The 20,680-nt window shown below is 40.5% G+C and overlaps 1 protein-coding gene across 1 annotated transcript in view; it reads right to left on the bottom strand.

The window, feature by feature from the left end:
• Nucleotides 1-1,406: 1,406 nt before the first annotated feature.
• CLDN18 (claudin 18) overlaps nt 1,407-20,680 on the bottom strand; it is a 42,287-nt gene continuing 23,013 nt past the window's right edge. The window contains exon 5 of the mRNA XM_018571223.1: nt 1,407-1,506. Coding sequence (XP_018426725.1) covers nt 1,407-1,506 — 100 coding nt within the window. The remainder of the gene's footprint in view (nt 1,507-20,680) is intronic.

The raw sequence follows: 20,680 nt of genomic DNA, 5'->3' as shown, positions 1-20,680 counted from the left end.
ATGTCCGTGACGTCACCGGATCTCCGATGGAAGACCCGGAAGCCAGCAGAGAGGTGAGTACCGATCAAAAGAATTTTAATCGATCAAAAAAATTAACGATTAATCGAGGAATTAATCGTTAATTTCCGCAGCCCTAGTTACAAAACATTTTTCTCCAACTTGGATTTTTAAAATTAGAATGTTCAAAAATCTCCAAAGGGAGATAATCATCATGCACTTATTCTTCAAAGGACAAATGTGTGATGACCAACAGGCTTGTTAAAACATAATTGTAAGGAGATTACCCATGAGAGCCTTGTCTTCTTCACTCCTCCCTAGCAACTACCAAAGACTTAACCTGCAAGCTTTTACTGTAATGTCTTTTACCCCCATTTATTATTATAAAAGGGAACAAGGAACATCTAATATAGATCAGATAGTCACCAGCACACACGCAATTAATCATTGATCCTACTTTAGTTGATTGAATCATCTTCACTGGACCCTGCATGGCCCCATAATGTTGGCTGTGCATGACAAACAGTGAGAATGATTCAATGGATCGAAGTAGGATCAATGGTTCATTGCGTATGTGCTGGTGACTATCTGATCTGCTTTGGAGTTTTACATGGTGTCATCTGCGTCATCACTATGAGCACTACCATTTTGCAAGGTCTCAACACTGTATGGAGTGCAGGTGACTAACAACAATATAGCAAAAAACATCTGATATATCATACAAAACGAAGTATGTGACAGCTGTAGCAAAGTTGGGACTAGGATTTTGTGGGACCTCTGTGTACTCAAAAAAATGTAAAGAAACAGGTCATCAAAGTTTTAAGTGGACTTACTGTATAAGGAGCAGTCATAGTTTTTTGTGTTTTTAACATATATAAAGGTTCTAACTGATACACAACAGCTAGGGTAACCCCTCTCAGATCAGATTAGATCACCTTTCCAGTCAATTCCACCGGCTTCATCAGCTGGGATGCTTTGAGTTTCTTCTTTTTTGGAAAGAAAGAAGAAGTCATTAGCCAGTCTGCATCCAAAGCCCACAGATGTTTACATACTCTTTTCCTGCAGTGTTGTAGCCTGACGGTAACATCAGAGGAGCATCTTCTTCCTCTGTGATGGGGGGGTGTCAGTCTTCTTGGACTGCTGGACTGAGTGGCGCTCACTTAATGACATATGAGCGCCATTCGGTCCTGGACCATTGTGAGCCTGCTTGATGATGCTTGGACACTTTTTTATTTATTACACTGAAACATTAAAGCATTTAACTCGGAATTCTACTTTAAAAGAGAACTAAAGCCAAACATTTACAAATGTACTTGTGAGACCCAAAGTCAGAATATAGCAGGCTACTGCCCACTGTTTGCTGACAGTGAAGAGCCGCTCTGCAGCCAGGAAATATCCCAACAATACTGTCATCCTCCACCAAGTTGCCTGATTGACAGCTGGCTCTGCCTCTCTAGAGCCATAGCCATCTGTGCCCGCTCCTTCCTCGGTCTGTTCCTCCAATGAGCTCTGGAGGAACAGAGAGGGGATGGGGGAATACCTACGGGAAGTTGTGACTGACAGTCATTGATCTCTGCAGTGAGTGAGAAGATTTTGAGCTGAGCAGTTTTTGATAGCTCTCGCTCTATAGAGCCAGCATGTGACAGCTGCAATATCTCACCCTGACTCTTAAGTATTGAGAAGAGTACATTTTACTCTCCCAATACTTCTCCTTTAAGGGATGCCTGAAAGACATTGATAAATGCTAAACCAAACTGACATTATGGTTAAGTTAGAGCTTCTGCAGGTGTTTAACCCTCAGATTAGCCCAGCTTTACTAAGAAACTTGGCTTCAGACCCCTCAATGGTGGCAAGTCGTGACAATGCAAACCATTATTGCTTTAACAGATTTAAAAAATTTGATCTCATACATTAGTTTGGGTTGGAATGATTGATAGGGCTACATTTTTTTTAGGTCTGTTCCTTAGACTGTAAGCTCATTTGGGCAGGGTCCTCCTCACCTACTGTTTCTTTATGTCAATGATGCTTGCCAGTGTTTTTTACTTGTCTTGTCTAAACAATTGTACAGCGCTGCAGAATATGTTGGCGCTATATAAATAATTGTAATTGTCCTGCATACGTGCCTTAGGTGTCAAAGTGGGACTCAACAGAAGGGTAGGGGTTACTCCAGCTACTGTTCATGTACACTGAAAACAAAAGCCTAAAGAAAGAAGGCAAGAATAGTAAGACAGACAGAGTGTCAATAACCCCAAATTATAATCATATTCATTATTACAATGAATGCCTGTGCAGGAAATATGTAGCTGTTAAAATGTCTGTTATAGCGAAACAGCATTTTATTTGATACTGTATGCACTAATGACATTGCCACTTTAAATGAAAATACCACAACCAAATATTTACACATCTAAACAAATCTAATACAGTACATTGTGTATATTTTATGTTTACAATTAATATAACATTATTTTTATATTTATATGACTTTATTTAAATGGTAATTTTTTTATAAGCATTTGATGGTACAGCAGATGTCAAAAAATGAGTAATGATATTTTAAATGACAATATTCTTAGCTGTAATTAAAGTGTATACAATGTAATAAAAATAAATAAAAAAAGATCAAGTCTTTACAATAAAAAAAATAATAAGCAGCTCTGGCTGCAATATGAACCTCCTTCCTGGAGCTGCTCTCCCCCCCCACACACACACACATATGGATTTCTCTCTGAGATGGGGGTGTTTAAAAAAAAGGGGAAGTCTACTATTTCAGTTATAGGTAAAGGCTGTATGGTTGATTTGCCTGGCCTCTTATATCTCAGGGGTACTTTGCCAACAAGATCTCCTCATAATCTACAGGTCACTATCCACCTCCCTAGTAACTCGCTTCTATTGAACTGGGGTGTTCTCGGGTGTTGCCACAACTCTTATTGCATTATTTATAAAGTGAAATCAAAAATGCAACCGGTACTGTGGAGCTCTCTTGTATGTGCCTTAGGAAAAGTAAGTCAAACTCCAAGAAAACCGCGGGTTGCAATGAATGGAAAAATCTTTAAGAATATTCTGGAATCTCATTAAACAATATGTCAGCCTTTTTGTTTGATTGAAGCAATTTATTTTGCTAATTTGCTCGTTTTCAGTCTCCAATATGATATTTTTGTATTTTTGCTCTGTTCCTCTTTGTTTTAATATTTTTTTATACAAATAAAGCTGTTTTTTAAGCACATTATGTGTCTTTATATACTGAAAAACTGTAAGGCAACCACAACAACACATACAATTCAAAACACAAAGTGTTCATCTCCAGCAGGAAAAGGGCCTATATACTGTGCATGCTGTGACACTATGAACTCATCTTCTATAAGAACTAGTTGCAGAGAACAATCTAGATGGTAATAAAAGACACGGCTTAACATGGCTCTTGACAAGCTTTTACTTCACAACACTTGAAATGGATAACACTTGAAGAATGTTGCGTACTTCAAGTGGACCTAGCATCACATGTCATCTTTCATGTCAAGTGCAGACAGCTTAAAGGGTCTGTAAAGGTAGACCTCCTTCTCAGTTGTTACAAGCAAGTAATGCAATGTAAATCGCCATTTGAAAAAAACAAACACATAAACACCTTCACCAGTGAATGGATCCCCTGCTGATCGGAATGGACAGCACCCTGTGAAGGGGACACTGCTTAAAGAGAACCTAAACTCAGGAGTTAAATCTTAAAAATGCATTCAAGTACCTTAAATATTAACAAAAATGTATCCTATTTGTGTATCACTCAGCTGTAGATCCTCAAATCATCTCTGAATTGATGATGACACTGTCCTTCCTTCTGAAGGGTGGGTACTTTTGTTCCCCATGGTCCTTGTGTGTGTTGTAAAGTAGTCACGGCTCTGAGCTTGCTTCCATGAGGAGTGAGCTTGGGGCTGTGGCTATTTTATAACACACACAGAGACCAGGGGGAACCAAAGTAGCCACCCTCCTGAAGGAAGGACAGTGTCAGAACCAATTCAGAGATTTGAGGATCTATAGCTGAGAGATACACAAATAAGCTACATTTTTGTTAAAATTTAAGGTACTTGAATGCATTTTTAAGACGTAACTCCTGAGTTTAGTGTCACTTTAATCTCAGCCTACGGAAAGCCACTGATTGATCATAATGTTTGCTTATTAATGATAAAAGGTACAATTTTTTAAATAATACTGTTGCTGCATATTGTAAGAAATCAGGAATTAATTCACGCAGGCTCAGCGGTCCACTGTAAGATGACAATTAACGCAAAAAGGGCTTAGGGTTTTCGGTAGAAGCCCCATAAGCCCATTACGTTTTCTTTTCAGCATTTTATCAACATGTCTTGAGTGTAACTGCGTCAGCTCTCCTATAACTAGAACGGCTACATGTGTCTCATACTGCTGCGGTCACTGAGCCCTCCTTTCTATTGTGACAAAATTCATTCTGTCATGTTGACAGTTCCAAGGCTGAAGTATTTTGTGTCTATTCCGTCCCCACTGAGCATAAACATTGCAAGTGACAAAGCCCTGGTGTTCATCAAGTGTGTGTTTGCAGAGGGGAAGTGTCATAGAACAGCAGTTTCCATCTGACAGATGGATCGGCTCTCTGTGTGTGAGACATGAACAAGCCATCTGAGAGCTGCTACAAAACAGCATCAGCATTGTTATTCATTAACTATTCATTTAGAAGATACTCTCTACACGCCCCTGGCATTGTTAGACAAATCTTCTTCCCACAAAGGTAAACAGGACAATTTCATTAAGCAAAGAAAGAGGGGACGGATTTAAGAGCAGCTCTGTTGTAATTACATGGAAAAAAAAACCTTTGCAGGCAGTGTAGGGACTTCATTAAGGCTTTGACATTACTATTGTTATTGTGATGCTGCAGAGGTGTGACCTGTGCTTAGCAGAATTTAATCATATGGCAATGTACATATACAAATTCCAATTTAGGCAGCTATGTGTTTATTAGAAAATCATTATGGGCCAATTAAAGCCAACCTTCACCCATGTGATGAACTTCCTCCTTTTATTTTAGGAAATGCAAATACCTTGTTATTTCCTTTCCAGTGACAGTTCTGCATTCCCATGCCTAGTCAAGGATGATGTAGAGCTGGCCACCCGCTGCTTCCTGGGATGTCCACATCACACATCCAGTGTCTTAGCACAAGATCTCGCACATGTGCAGACATACTGCGGGTCTCTTGTTTGGGACCTAGCACTAGCAGACCCTTGTCATGTCTGCGCATTCGCAATGTGCTGCCTCCACAGTTCTATTTCAATGCATTCATGTGTATTGTGTTTGTTATAGTTAATGTTTGGTATGCTGCCATCTTGTGGTTATTGCACATCCTTTCCTGTAATCCCTCCCCCTTGTATGATTTAAATCCTCAATTTTCTCAGTGTATGATTCAGTCATCTTAACACCACATCTGCCCCTGAGGCCCTAAGGCTACCGAAGAAATATTTGATTTGACTGCCTTAAATACTGTAATCCAGCATCTACCACATCTTATTGTCTGCCAGTAACCTGCTGCTCACAATAAAGATTAATGTGGATGAAAAGTATTTGGTGAGTTCAACTATCTGATGAAGATTGTCTGCTGTGATTATATCTGCTATATACAGGCCAGGCGTAGAGATCTCAGGAAGGGATAAATCACTATTTCAACAATTGAAGTAAGAATAGACAAGGTCTGCCATAACATTGGATGGTACGCAGGATGTGCAAAAATGTAACAGGGAAATAAATGTTCGACAAACACCAACATGTTATTAAAATGGCTGAAAGGTCACAGTGCTTTATTAAGGGTTAACCAAAAATGAATACTGGCAGGAAACAAAGAATATGACGTACACTGTACGTCGTCAGTCACGAAGGGGTTAATAACTAAATACACATCCAAAACCTAGCTAGACAGTTTAGGCTGTTAAAACACAAATAAGCAATTTCTATGAAGGCCATAACTTATCCATCCAGTAGAATGGCAGAGGATAATTCCCCCTTAAGACCCGTAAACAAAAGGAATCAAGGGGGGAGAGGAACTCATTGGAGGTGCAGAAGATCCCTCTGCTTTTTCAATGGCTCTGTTGGAATCCCAAACGGATTGCCCACGCAATTAACTTAACTGAAGAAAAGACATGAGGAGAAGGTAATGGAGGTACAATACACAACAAACGTCTCGTTGCTAGTCAAGAAAACAAAAACAAGGGACCCTGTATCCCAATTGGGTCCTGAGGTTACACAGGTTGAGAACCACTGGTCTAGAAGGTATGTTTTTCTATATCATACAGGGACACGTATTAGAAAGTTGAAATTTTTAGTTTAAGCTAGGTAGGGTGAAGTTACTCTCTTCCCCATTCCCACACATGTGTTGTATCCTGTGTAGTTATCAAAACATGTGAATGGACGTATAGCTTTATTTTAAAAACAGTCTATTGTTGTTCAAAGATGTGAACCAACAACATAAAAAAGTGTAGGATTTCTTCATAAAATGCATTTTTTATGCAACGGGCGTCTGCATCCTAGCAATGAAGGACACTAGATGGCAGGAGCAGCATGCATCCTAGTAATAAAGAACTCTAGGTGGCAATAGCAACCTGCGTCCTAGAAATGAAGAACGATAGGCAGCATGAGCTAGCAAAGAGGGATGCTAGGTAGCATAGGCCACCTGAATGTTAGCAGCAAAGCACACTAGGTGACAAGAGGTGCATGCATCCTACAAATAAAGGAAGGTAGATGAAAATAGCCATCTGTGTCCTAACAACAAAGGATGCTAGGTAGCAATGGGCATCTGCATCCTAGCAATGAAGGACACTAGATGGTAGGAGCAGCGTGCATCCTAGCAATAAAGGATTCTAGGTGGCAACAGCCATCTGTATCCTAGCAACAAAGAATGCTAGACAGCAGAAGCTTTTTGCATCCTAGCAATGAAAGATGCTAACTGGCAATAGCTGCCTAAGGCCTAACAAAAAATGATTAAAGGCAGCAATAGCCACCTGAATACTGGCAATGATGGATGCTAGAAAACAATAACAGCCTGTGTCCTAGAAAGGAAGTATGCTAAGCAGCAGAAGCCATCTGTGTTCTAGCAATGAAGGACACTAGCCAGCAAAAGCCACCTGCTTCTTAAAAAAAATGGGCGCTAGGTGGCAAAAGCCACTTGTGTACTAACAACGAAGGACACTAGGCGACAGGAGCCCCCTGTTTCCTAGCAATGAAGGACTCGTGTTTTTATTTTCATAGCTGCTTTTTGATACAAGTACAATTTAGCCATATCCAGGAGCGCAGATTTATTTTTCCTAATGAAGGGTATTAGGTGGCAACGACCACCTGCATCCTAGCAATGAAGGACACTTGGCTGCAGGAGCTAACTGCGTCCTAGCAAAAAAGGATGCCCGCTATCACCACTACTTTTTAATCTAGCGGTGGAGCCCCTGTCCCAATGGCTTCTGCAGTCAGACACGATCCATGACATAAAAATTGGTGATCAAGAGCTAGGGTCGGCGCTATTCGCGGATGACCTGCTTCTCTTTACCTCAGAGGTAGAGAGGGATATCCCAACCATATAATCTTCATTACAATATTTTGGCAAAATGTCAGGCTATAAAATAGATGTAGACAAGAGCGAGATACTACTTTTGAACTGCCCAACGATACCAGAGATTTCCAGGGGAGGATTTAGCTTAGCAAAAGATGGCATCACTTACCTGGGTATAAAAATAGGCAAACGCCCGTCTACTATATATCATCTCAATTATACACCCCTAATGAATAAGATAGTGGCAGAACTGAAAACATGGTCATCACTCCCCCTTTCGCTGTTTGGCAGAGCTCATCTACTAAAAATGGTCAGTTTCCGGAAACTTCTATACCCACTGCAAACTATACCTATACTGCTAAAACATAAAGACGTTAAGCTAATAGAAACGGCTTACAGTAAGTTTCTGTGGCGGGCCAAGAGGCCTCGCATTCGCCTCCGCCAATTAATGTTACACAAAGATGATGGTGGAATAGGCATACCAGATACTAGAGCGTACAACCTGGCCATTCTATTGACTGGATAAATGGCCTGTCTCAATATTCCAACTTATCTCTGGAGCAAGCATGGGCTGCACCATGGTCACTCACAGTTCTCCTCCATATCAGAATCTCTAGACTGCCTATCTCACTGAAACACGGCATCATAATAAGAGACACAATGGCGGCATGGAGGGCTTCAAGACTACAACTTAACTCCCACCCTTACATATCCAAATATCTCCCTTTGAGAGGCAATCCCCAATTCCTACCTGGATAAAATCACGCTGCTTATAAAGAATGGGACTTGAAAGGTCTATCAACCATAGCGCAACTATTTGACCCAGACACCTTTAAGTTGGATTTTACAATCCTGTGCGATAGCTTCCAAATTTCCAGAAACCATTTTTTATTTTATTCTCAACTGACTCATTACTGTAAAAGTGAAACACATATGCCACAATGTTTTCTTAAACCTAACTGTTTAGACCTGGTAATTCGCTCCAAATGCTATCCCATTGAGACAATCTATGCATGTTTAAACACTACTTCAATCCCACCGGCGGCTAAATCGTTGGTTTTAAAATGGCGAAAACATATACAGGAAGAAGACCTGTATGACAAAATACTACAGGGATACCAGCCGGTTAGGAAATGCACTACTAACGAACTATTGAGGGAGACTCAGTTTCGCATAATCCATAAAGCATATTATGCATTTGATTTCTTTCACAAAACAAAGGCAAAGTGTCAATACCTGATGGCTTGTCCGAAATGCAACCTCCCAGGGGCGGACCTGTACCATTGTCTATGGATATGTAATCCAATCTCTGTGTTCTGGAAGAAGGTGATGGCTCTTTTGTCAGAGATTGTGGGAACTAAGTTACCAGTCCAACATTGGTTATGTCTATTTGGCTATTGGGAAACAGATTTACCACTTCCTAGGGTTAGATGGTTATGGCTACAAATGTATCTTCTACTAGCTAGGAGGGCATTGATGAAATCATGGCGGTCCCCTGATCCTCCTCACTTGAACCACTTAGTGGAAACTTTGAAAACAATTATGTGGCAGGAGAGACTGGAGGCTATCCTGGATGGAGACAAAGCTGCAACAAGATTTTTCAACCGCTGGAGCCCCTATATATCGACTCAATATAGGGCCACCATGATACACAAAATAGTTCTCCCCTTCAGGTACTCATTATGGTATCTGGAGGGGGAACTACAGGGCTCGGTTGTCTGGCTATCCCAACGGGAATCACAGCCTCTCCATCAAGTGAGGGTAACTAGAATGTCAGGTGTCAGTAGTGGGAGATCATTGGCGAGTCCCTTGACACTGAGTAGCTAAAAACTATGCAGGTACTACTGTATGGAATATATATGATTGATTTATGCTGTGCTGGAGTGGAGAGATCGAGAGGAGAGGCTGCCAGAGGAACATGCAGAATGTGCAGGGAGAGGAGGAGAGGACATAGTCGGTGAGTCTTGACTAAAATAATTCTGGTTGAAATGTTGAATTCAGATTAGCCTAAATGGAGTTATCTGATGGGATGTGATGGTTTGCGACCATATTGGAGACACTCGCCAGGGGAAGGCACCCTCCGGTGCAGAGAGGTACACAGGGGACATTATTACATGAATAAGAAAGGGAGGGGGGGTAGTGGAGCAATCAGGCGTCATGATGGGCTGTGTACTCTACCCTAGAGTATTCCACAGCATAACATATGGATGAAGGTACTCCTACATTTGAAGTCTCCTAAGTGGTCGCAATAAGTATAAACCATAGGATAGGAATGCACAATGTGCAATGTGTTCTGGATTAATATAGGCGATTTTATTTTACTAAAAGTAGTACTAGGGAGCAGGTGGGGATCAAACATTTAATCAGTAAATGTACAAAAATTAAATGTATGTTCACCAATGCTAGAAGTCTAGTAAGTAAAATAGAAGACCTTGAAGTTATGTTACTCGAGGAGGACTGCGCTATAGTAGGAATAGCAGAAACATGGTTAGACGACACACATGATTGGGCTACTAACATAGAAGGGTACAACCTGTTCAGGAGGGACAGGCTGACAAGAAGGGGGGGGGGGGATGTTTTTATTCTTTTATATGCTAAAAATAACCTCATTATTCACATCCGTGACGATATCGCGTCAGCTGGTGGAGATGATGTTGAATCGTTATGGATAGAACTAGATAGAACGAGCCCTACCCCTAACCGCAAACTTATTGTGGGTGTCTGTTATAAACCTCCGAATATAGGGGAGGAGGAGGAGGCGCACCTACAATCACAAATAGAAATAGCGGGGAAAGAGGGTAATGTTGTGGTAATGGGAGACTTCAATTACCCAAATATCAACTGGGCAAATGGAACTTCCAAATCGGCTAAGGCAGCCCGTTTTCTTAATATGTTGCAAGACAATTTCATGGATCAGATGGTTGAGGTCCCCACCAGGGAAAATGCAATCCTAGATCTGATCATCACCAACAATACGGAGTTAATTGAGGATGTTGTAATCGGGGGGACACTGGGCAATAGTGATCACAAGGTGATTGCTTTCAATATTGGTTGCCAGAAAAGGAAGGGGGATGGGCGGACGAGAAGCCTAAACTTCAGGAAGGCGAACTTTGATAAACTACGCAATAAAGTGGGTGAAATCGTTTGGGAAAACGTATTTGATAAACTAAACTTGGACCAGAAGTGGGACTGTTTCAAGAGCAAATTTAAAAATGCTATTACCAGGTGTATACCGCTGGGGAACAAAAGTAAAAGATCAAAAACAAAGCCAATATGGCTAAGTAAATCGGTAAAGAAACACATTAAGGAAAAAAAAAAGCATTTAGTAAGTATAAAACGGAGGGGACAGTATCGGCATTCCAAAACTACAAAGAATTTAATAAAATATGTAAACGGGCAGTGCGGGCAGGTAAAATTGAATGTGAATAATATATCGCCGAAGTTAGTAAAAAGAACCCCAACATTTTTTTTTCGGTACTACCTTGGAGTTAAAAATAAGCAAATGGATTATACACTTATGGGTGTGCCACTAGGGAAGTCGAAAACGGAGAAGGATTTAGGGGTCCTTATAGATCGCAGACTGAAGAATAGCTTACAGTGCCAGACTGCTGTAAACAAAGCTAGCAGAGTCCTGTCTTGCATTAAGAAGGGAATGTATTGCAGGGACAAGTCTATAATTTTGCCTCTTTATAAATCACTGGTTCGGCCACATCTGGAGTATGCGGTCCAGTTTTGGTCACCAGTACTCAGAAAAGATGTCCTTGAGCAGGAAAAAGTCCAGAAGAGGGCAACCAAACTCATCAAGAGTTCGAGGATCTGAACTATGAAACAAGGTTGTTAAAATTAAATATGTTCTCATTGGAGGTTAGGAGATTAAGGGGGGACATGATCTTCTTGTATAAACTATTCAAAGGTGACAGCAACCTTAGTAACAAACTGTTTACGGTCAGCTCCGTAACAAAGACCAGAGGGCACAACCAAAAATTGGTGGGAAAAAAATTTCACCACACATGGCGCAGGGGGTTCTGCACAGTTAGAGCGGTTAGGGTCTGGAACTCGCTGCCACAGGAAGTGATCTCAGCTAAGAGTGTGGAATCATTCTAGAGACTCCTGGACGAGTTCCTGGGAGACCATAATATACAGGGGTACAGGTATAGCTAAGAAAAAAATCACACATGGACACATATACATGCGCACACCAGCTCATAAATGCATACACGCAATAGGTTGGACTTGATAGACTTATGTCTTTATTCAACCTCAAATACTATGTAACTATGGAAAACTGTTGATGCGCGAATGTAAGTCATGCTGTTGTAACCTGACCGAAGCTTCAACACAATAAAAATATTTTGAAAAAAAAATGCTCCAGCATTCAGAAATTCAGTGTGTTTCTAACATCCTGTTTGGTCTGACAACACAGCGTCTTTGTTGCACTGAAATTCCATTCAATGTTGTCAGCCCTGCCTACTGGATTACAGAGAACTAAAGTGATGATGTCACAGGCAGTAATACGGGCAATTTCTCACTACAGTAAGAAGAAAAAAAAGAGAAATATAATGCTGGGAATGTGGGACATGCTCTGGAGGAGAAGGAGGAGGTTTGGGGGTAAATGTGCCTGTTTTTTTTTGTCCAAATAGACTGCATAAACCAAGAGCAACCACAAGGAAATAACATTTTAAATTTTTGTTGAGCTCCAGTTTTGCCGTGTCACTTATCCCTAACCAGAATACAATATAAACACTATAGACACATAAAGATGTCAATTCTAAACTATATTTTATCTTCATCTCAACTTTTTTACACGTTATTAGAAATCCACTTTTCCCTCACTTTTTCTCTCTGTTATTTTCTTCACAGACTTTGCTGTCTTCACCTCATTTATAAAGGGGTGAAGTCTTTATTCATGAGTAGTTTTGAAGTAAAGCTGCGCAGCAATTTATCTCTATTATTAAAGTAGCATAAAATAGATTTTCATTCTATGAATGACCGGCAGGAACCTTTAATGCCCTTGCTTTTTTCCTTGCTTTTTATACATTTCAGCATTTAATAGTGAAGCATAAAAAAAAAAAATTTGCATAAATTGTGAAAATAATAAAGTTGAGTCTATGCAGATAGGAAATGGTACAGTGGTACAGTTTTTATAGGTTTGTGATCACAAAAATCCTGAATGACAGCACACATACTCTATATGCACAAATGTCATCTAGAGCATTCGGTGACTATTATAGGATCTAGGGATTTGAGGGGAGGGGTGATTTTTGTTTTATTGATTTTATTATTTTTCGTTCATTGAGGGACACAGGATTCATTGGCATTTAGATGCCGTCTCCAGGAGGATTTGGACATTGGTAAACTAAAATAATAGTGACCAACCTGGTAAAACCCCTCCCACTCCCACTGTCCTCTAATCACATCCTAAGCGTAAACAATTGGCAAGCAGAATTCTTCAGCCCACAGTACCTGAACACGGGGAGCGGTCCCTACAGCCAGGAGTGTTCCAGAACCTGTGCCAAAGGTGGGAGACAGTGGTTGTGGACTTTCTGGACTCCAGATTTAACAACAAATTTGACAGTTTGCAGGTACAGAGATTTGTTGACAGAAGCAGTAGATGCTCTGGTGGTTTCATGGGATCAGTACAACCTGATCTATACCCTTCTTCCCCTGAAACTTGTTCCTCGTCTACTCGCTGATCTAGGATTGAAATGTTAGGAATACAAGCACTTGCAGTCATCATGTGTTCAAACAGCTGGCTCAGACTCTCTCAGCTTGGGGATAGGGGCCTCTCTGACGATGGTAAAAGCCAGGAAGTCCCCTTCTAATAAGATCTACCATTGCACATTAGAAAAGGGATGCTTTGCTTGGTGGGATGAATCCTGACCTTTACAATCATACCTGCATCAACAATTTGCTCAAAGTATTATTAAAGGTCAAATCTCATCACCTGCAAAGGCTATTCTTTGACTGAGACCTTTGTACGGGGTGTTTCTCATGTGGCTTCCCCTGTGAGCCCACCTGTTTCTTAGTGGGATTTTAATTTGGTTTTCTCTACCCTTCAGAAACCACCCTTTGAATTATCCCCCTTTCCATGTCCATTCACACAGTTGTTTTCCTTGTTACCATAAACCTTGCAAGAATGTGTTTGATCTGGCGGCCTTGTCTTGTAATGAATCCTTTTCTGGTTTTCTTACACAAGTACAAGGTTGTGATAGGGTCTGAAAACCCTTCCTTCCCAAGGTGGTCTCGGTCTTTCAAATTGCCAGTACATTGTGATTCTGTTCTAGTACATCTGAAGAAGATTTCCCTTCATTATATGATTGTAGCTCAAGCTGTGCATGTCTACCTCACAGCCCTTGCCTCCATTGGAAAGACTGACTTCCTCTTTGTCATCACTAATGGTCCCCAGAAAGAAGAATCAGTTTCTCCTTCTACTATTTCTCTTGGCTTAGACAAATAATCATTTAAACAGTTCATCTTAAAGTGGACCTCTACACTCACAAATCGAATTTGTACTTGCAGACTATTCACTTCCTGCTTTGAAAGGGCAAAATTACTTCAGTTTGCCAAAGCAATGCACACTGGGATTGCCTTGTCATCAGCAGAGCATTGTTGGGAAATCTCATCTGTAATCTCACGAGATCTCAGGGAGAGGCATTTTCCTCCCCTGAGATAATGGTCACATGTCCTAGTTACATGTATAGTCATATGTGCCACTAATCCAGGAAGTAAAAGAAGATCTAGTAATCTGCCCTTAGTAAACATGGCCACTGTCATAAGACTGGGGAAGAAAAGAGAAATAAGGCATGCAAGGAATAAAAAGCCTGCAATTTTCTAGAAGTATATGTTTGTAAATTGTCATTACTAAACATTTCTAAAGGTGTGTTTATTGTTATTTTAAAAATATGGGTAAAGGTCCACTTTAAGGATCGGGTTCTACCCTTTCCTGTCAAGGCACACTCTGCTAGACCTGTAAGTGCTCCTTCAGCTTTTTGGCATCTGGCAACTGTTTCACAGATTTGCAAGGCTCCCATAGATCTACACTTATCTCCACATATTTTTCACTTTTACCAGGTGAATGTTCAGACTTCTTTTTGATGCCAGCTTTGGATGTAAGGTCTGTCTGGTGACTTTTTGAGCTGCAGGCAGTTACCAGTGTGTTAATAGTTGGGCCTAATAGCGTTTTGTTTGGTGTGTTGTATGCCCATTAATTAGACTTTTTTTGGTCCTAAATCTTTTGCTTTTCGATGTCCTAAAAAGTGAATGTTGTACCCCTCAATGAATGAAAAAGAAAAAGGGATTTTTGTACTCATCGTAAAAACCTTTTCTTTTCACGTTCATTGAGGGAGACAGGTCCCACTCCTCTGTGTTTATGGTCTTATTCTCTGCAATGCTTTGCTACAAAACAGAGGCATGGAAGTACCAGACTCATCATTGTTTTTTTGTTTCCTGTGTTGAACTTCTCCTCTAGGCAGCAGTATATCCTAAATGTCAATAAATTCTGTGTCTCTCAATGAACTCGAAGAAAAATAATTTACACTTAATACAAAAATCTTGCTTTTTGTTCACTTTTGTACAATCTCCTCCTCTTGTCTCATGTAAATATTTTAGTAGTACTTAAAGCATGTACCTGTGCTTTAAAACAATTAATCTCTGACTTCTCTAACTGCTTTAAATGTTTAGTTATTCATTCTCAAACATCACAGAAAAGACCTTGAAGTTGGTCTTAGGGCTTGTTCACACGATGTCCAGATTCTGTCCAGACCAGAACAGTTCGCTCCTGCACTAAAAACGCATCACAATGTATCCTTATGTGTTTTATGGGCTCCAGTTCACACAAGCGCAGTGCTTTACGTTCCGGACAGAAAAAAATACTGCATGTCACATTCTCTCTGGTCCTGAACGCACCGGAACGCGCACGAACGTGTCAAAAACGCAACAAAAACGCACCGGAAATGCAACGGACTACAGCTAACTGAAAAAAAATTATATTGTTGCTCCACTTTTGATGAAGGCCGGAAGTGAAATCAGAGCAAGAATCTGTATACTCACAGCCCCCCCTCCCCTAAAAGAAAACTGGAACGCATGCGGAACGCGGTAAAAAGGCATCAAAAACGCGTAAAAATGCGCTGCATGCATTACACCACGTCTGCAGATCTGCTCCAGATCTGGACCAGAAAATGGTGTGAACAAGCCCTTAGTCTGTTGCTAACAACTTAGAAACACCTATTGTGTGTTTACATTAGGCTGCCAAGAGTCTGTTGCAATAGAAAGCTATAGGAAAAGAACTAAGATCAATGTCTTTGTTGTGTAATGTAAAAAGTTCATAATTCATAATGCTTATAGATACATAGATTAATTAGTGCTTGCTTTAAAGTGCTTTTACTGCTTGTTCAGAATATGTTAACACTTTATTGCGCAGCATTTTATAACTGTATATGTCTCTACTGGTAAGCTTCATATTTGTCCTGTTGACAATGGTCAGAGAGTGACAGTGAATGTAAAGCCAAAACATTTTTTGTGTGTGTCCTGTCAGTGAGATTTTCCTTTGCTTTCGGTCGAGGCACAATTAAAAATAAGAGGAAGTCTCTACAAAGAAAGGGGATATCCTCTGTTAAACAGTTGTCACCAGAACTGGTTTGCCCATTGGAAGATTTCCCCTCACCTCTTTCTCCAACATTGCAAAAATATTAAATTTCCCTTCAGTACAGTGCAGATGCTCTAACGTTTCCTATGTTATGCAAACTGAAATGTAAAAAATACACAATTTTGGCTTTAGTTATATTTTAATGGTAGATTGTGCTACTGAAGGAATAATCCTATCTGTTTGATACTTGCAGCTACTTTTTAACTCTACAGAGCAACAAGCAAGACAAATGAGGGATGGTTTCATGAACTATAGTGAGCCTTGTAACTCCTCTCAATATTTCCTGCCCCTTTTTTTCCTTACATTCCTTTACTTAAAGGGTTAATTCACCTTTATGGTTTTTTGTTTTTTTAATCCATTTACATTTAAGCTTACAATGCATATTAAAATACTTTCCTCCATTTTCAAAAATGACTTTTAAGTAATGCTGCTGTTGTGGGTTCCCCCTCTCTATCCCAACTACATAACAGGACAGATCCACTGTTGAATGCGTGGCCCCAGCTCCTCATGAATGAGAACTTAGGTAGGAGAACTTGGGTTTCTCATTGCACAAGGGCAATCACTTTCTGTTGCAGCAGCAACAGAAAGGCTGAGCTCAGTGTTCTGTGAGTAAAAGAGAAAGCGGGCTGTGCATGTGCGGTCCCCTAGCCAAGTGTTTGTTCATGAGGTGCCGGGGTCGCACATCCACAGAGAGGGAGAGCCTATGGAACCTTAATAAAATCAGGTCAGAAGCAATACTAAGCAACATGACAGATTGTCAGTTAAGACAGGAGAAAGCTGTTAGAGGGGGGGGTGAGCGGGGTGTCATAAGTGTTGGACCTGGGAGTAAAAAATGCCTCCTGATAATCAAAAGACAAAACAAATAAACATAGGATGACAAATAAACCCTAAACAGATCAGAGATATACCACATACATGAATATTGTGATGTTCTGTAGATTCATAAAAAGTTCTGGTAGTGTGTCAGAAAACCAGAATCCACATTAAGTCCCTCCTTTATGGCATTGAAATGTAGAATCATTTTCATCTCAAATGTTTTCCTTTCATGAGAGTTTTTAAAATTCCCTTTCAGTACTTTAATGTTGATGTTGTAGATGGAATGATCATATATATATACATATATAGTATAAAAAGCCTGCCCAGATTTATTTTGCTAAAATACTCAACTACTCCCGCTGTTTTCCAATCAAAAGCAAAGACACGATAATAAACTTGTAATACTAAAAAAAGAACTGGGAGAGCTAAATAGTCTTTTAGGGATGACACCGAGAAAGCACGGGATACAGGACAATTCTCAATTTCTGACACATTTCACCAGGTTTTTTTTTTTGCAATTATAAAAAATATGCTTCCATTTATAAATTTAACAGACCAAAAAGGGAGCAAATAGATGTTTATTGTTAGGGCTTGCACACAATTAAAATTTCCTTTTACCAATTACAATTTAAAGCTCAGTAGAAACATACAGGCCACCATTCTCCACAAGGTGGCAGAAAGCACTCATTAGATTTTCTCTTAAAGCTTCTTAGCTGCATTCCTCAAGCATTTACTGATAAATCTTTTCTTCTTTGATGTTACCTGAAACCAGGAGCACTTGATCTTCTTAGCAACTAAAAAGAGGGTCGACTAGGCCACTCATTTTATTGGAAGATTTAAAACCTGGATCATCTTACTAGTGAAAACTAAAGTCTATAGAAGGCTTTGATGAGCCAGTGGTCATCAACTTTGGTTATTGCAGTAGACCAACGGATGTCCCTATCCAGCTCTCTCCATCATCTTTAAATGTCGATAAAAAACTTCAAGCGTATTCCAACAGCTGTAAAATATATCACATTATAATAGGAGAAATTAAAACCCTGGCTGAATTTAGTAAAGGTTGTCAAATAATTTTGTGACTTTCCCTAGATAAGGGAAGACTGTCTGACAAAATGTCCATTCTATTCTATTCTATTTTCTGTGTGTCACCAATACATATCATTCTTGGCTTTGTGACTCAGCAGCTGAGCTGTGGATATATGAACAGTTTTCTGTATGTATTCCCTGCAGTTCAATATAAGACAAGGAAAGTTTAGTGAGCTGACTTATGTGACTCATGTGAATCAGTATTCACATGAGTCACATTGTGCCAATCTATCTGATGTGGATAAACACAAACTTTTGGCACTTTGCAACAGAAGAGTTTTTGGCCATTTTTAGGTTCTTTGCCCATTGGCAAGCTTCTTTATAATGCCCTGCATGCCCTTTCATCCTCCACTGTTCCTGCTTGCCCTTTCCACAGCCAGCTAAGCAAGCTCAGGGGGAGCTCTAATAACAAAGTATTGTGGGTGATTATAAGTCACCAATTCCAAAATGCACTGGTGCAGACACTCTTCATGCTGCTCAGTGCCTTCATCTATCACAGTGCATAAGGATCTGCTGACATAGTTCATAGCATCATCATTTGCTGAATGTAACCTACTAACTGTCACTGATTGCTACTGTTCACTATTATCTAATTATTCACACTTTATGGGCTATAACTGCACAAGAAGGACAAAGGGTTGTCACCAAATTCACACATCATCAGATGTGTGGTCCTGTACGAAGGCATTTTGTGTCCAGGGACACTCATATATTCCTACTTGCAGGTATTTAGTCCATGTGCGATTACATGCGAACAGCTGCGGAGCCTGTTATTGCTTTGTGCAGTCTAAACGGCTGCAGCTAATTGTAGACACCTGGCCATACCAATAAGTACTCTAATCTGGGTGGTGAATGGTTCTGGTCAGCCAAGTGAATGAGGTCTACGAAGGAATCAATCTTGAAAATTTAGTGTAGTATTTAAACCTTTGGATAATTAAATAGTGTACAACTGAGAAGGAAAGAGGGATAGAGGGATTTGGTTCCAAAACAGGGGCAGTCCCTCCAAATGAGAGAGAGTTGGCATGTATGAGTATGTGTGGAAAGTTAGTACAAGGTTCTTGACAGGCAAACCTGTTGCTTTAATGTGGCAAGATGTAAAGTTAAACACCAGGTATGCTTGTTTATATATACTTACATTGGTCCAGTTTGGCCCAATGTACAGTATCTCACAGAAGTGAGTTCACCCCTCACATTTTTGTAAATATTTTATTATATCATTTCATGTGACACAGAAGAAATGACACTTTGCTACAATGTAAAGTAGTGAGTGTACAGCTTGTATATCAGTGTACATTTGCTGTCCCCTCAAAATAACTCAACACACAGCCATTAATGTCTAAACCGTAGGCAACAAAAGTGAGTACACCCCTAAGTGAAAATGTCCAAATTGGACCCAATTAGCCATTTTCCCTCCCCGGTGTCATGTGACTCTTTAGTGTTACAAGGTCTCAGGTGTGAATGGGGAGCAGGTGTGTTAAATTTGGTGTTGTCGCTCTCACTCTCTCATACTGGTCACTGGAAGTTCAACATGACACCTCATGTCAAAGAACTCTCTGAGGATCTGAAAAAAAGAATTGTTGCTCTAAATAAAGATGGCCTAGGCTACATGAAGATTGCCAAGACCCTGAAACTGAGCTGCAGCACGGTGGCCAAGACCATACAGCAGTTTAACAGGACAGGTTCCACTCAGAACAGGCCTCACCATGGTCGACCAAAGAAGTTGAGTGCACATGCTCAGCGTCATATCCAGAGGTTGTCTTTGGGAAATAGACGTATGAGTCTCATCAGACCACAGGACATGGTTCCAGTAATCCATGCCCTTAGTCTGCTTGTCTTCAGCAAACTGTTTGCCAACTTTCTTGTGCATCATCTTTAGAAGAGGCTTCCTTCTGGGACGACATTGCTGCAGAGGTTGAAGGGGTGGGGGGTCAGCCTGTCAGTGCTCAGACCATCAGTCACACACTGCATCAAATTGGTCTGCGTGGCTGTCGTCCCAGAAGGAAGACTCTTCTAAAGATGATGCACAAGAAAGCCGGCAACCAGTTTGCTGAAGACAAGCTAAGTATTCCAACATGATAACGACCCCCAAACACACCTCCAAGACGACCACTGCCTTGCTAAAGAAGCCGTGGGTAAAGGTGATGGACTGGCCAAGCATGTCTCCAGACCTAAACCCTATTGAGCATCTGTGGGGCATCCTCAAACGGAAGGTGGAGGAGCGCAAGTTCTCTAACATCCACCAGCTCAGTGATGTCATCATGGAGGAATGGAAGAGGACTCCAGTGGCAACCTGTGAAGCTCTGGTGAACTCCATGCCCAAGAGGGTTAAGGCAGTGCTGGAAAATAATGGTGGCCCCACAAAATATTGACACTTTGGGCCCAATTTGGACATTTTCACTTAGGGGTGTTCTCACTTTTGTTGACAGCGGTTTAGACATTAATGGCTGTGTGTTGAATTATTTTGAGGGGACAGCAAATGCACACTGATATACAAGTGTAATTTCTTCAGTGTCGTCACATGAAATGATATAATAAAATATTTACAAAAATGTGAGGGGTGTACTCACTTCTGTGAGATACTGTA

This window comes from Nanorana parkeri, unplaced genomic scaffold (assembly GCF_000935625.1).
Source record: "Nanorana parkeri isolate BGI_ZX_2015 unplaced genomic scaffold, ASM93562v1 scaffold1703, whole genome shotgun sequence".
NCBI classification, from domain to species: domain Eukaryota; kingdom Metazoa; phylum Chordata; class Amphibia; order Anura; family Dicroglossidae; genus Nanorana; species Nanorana parkeri.
This window is presented reverse-complemented; position numbering and strand designations above follow the sequence as displayed.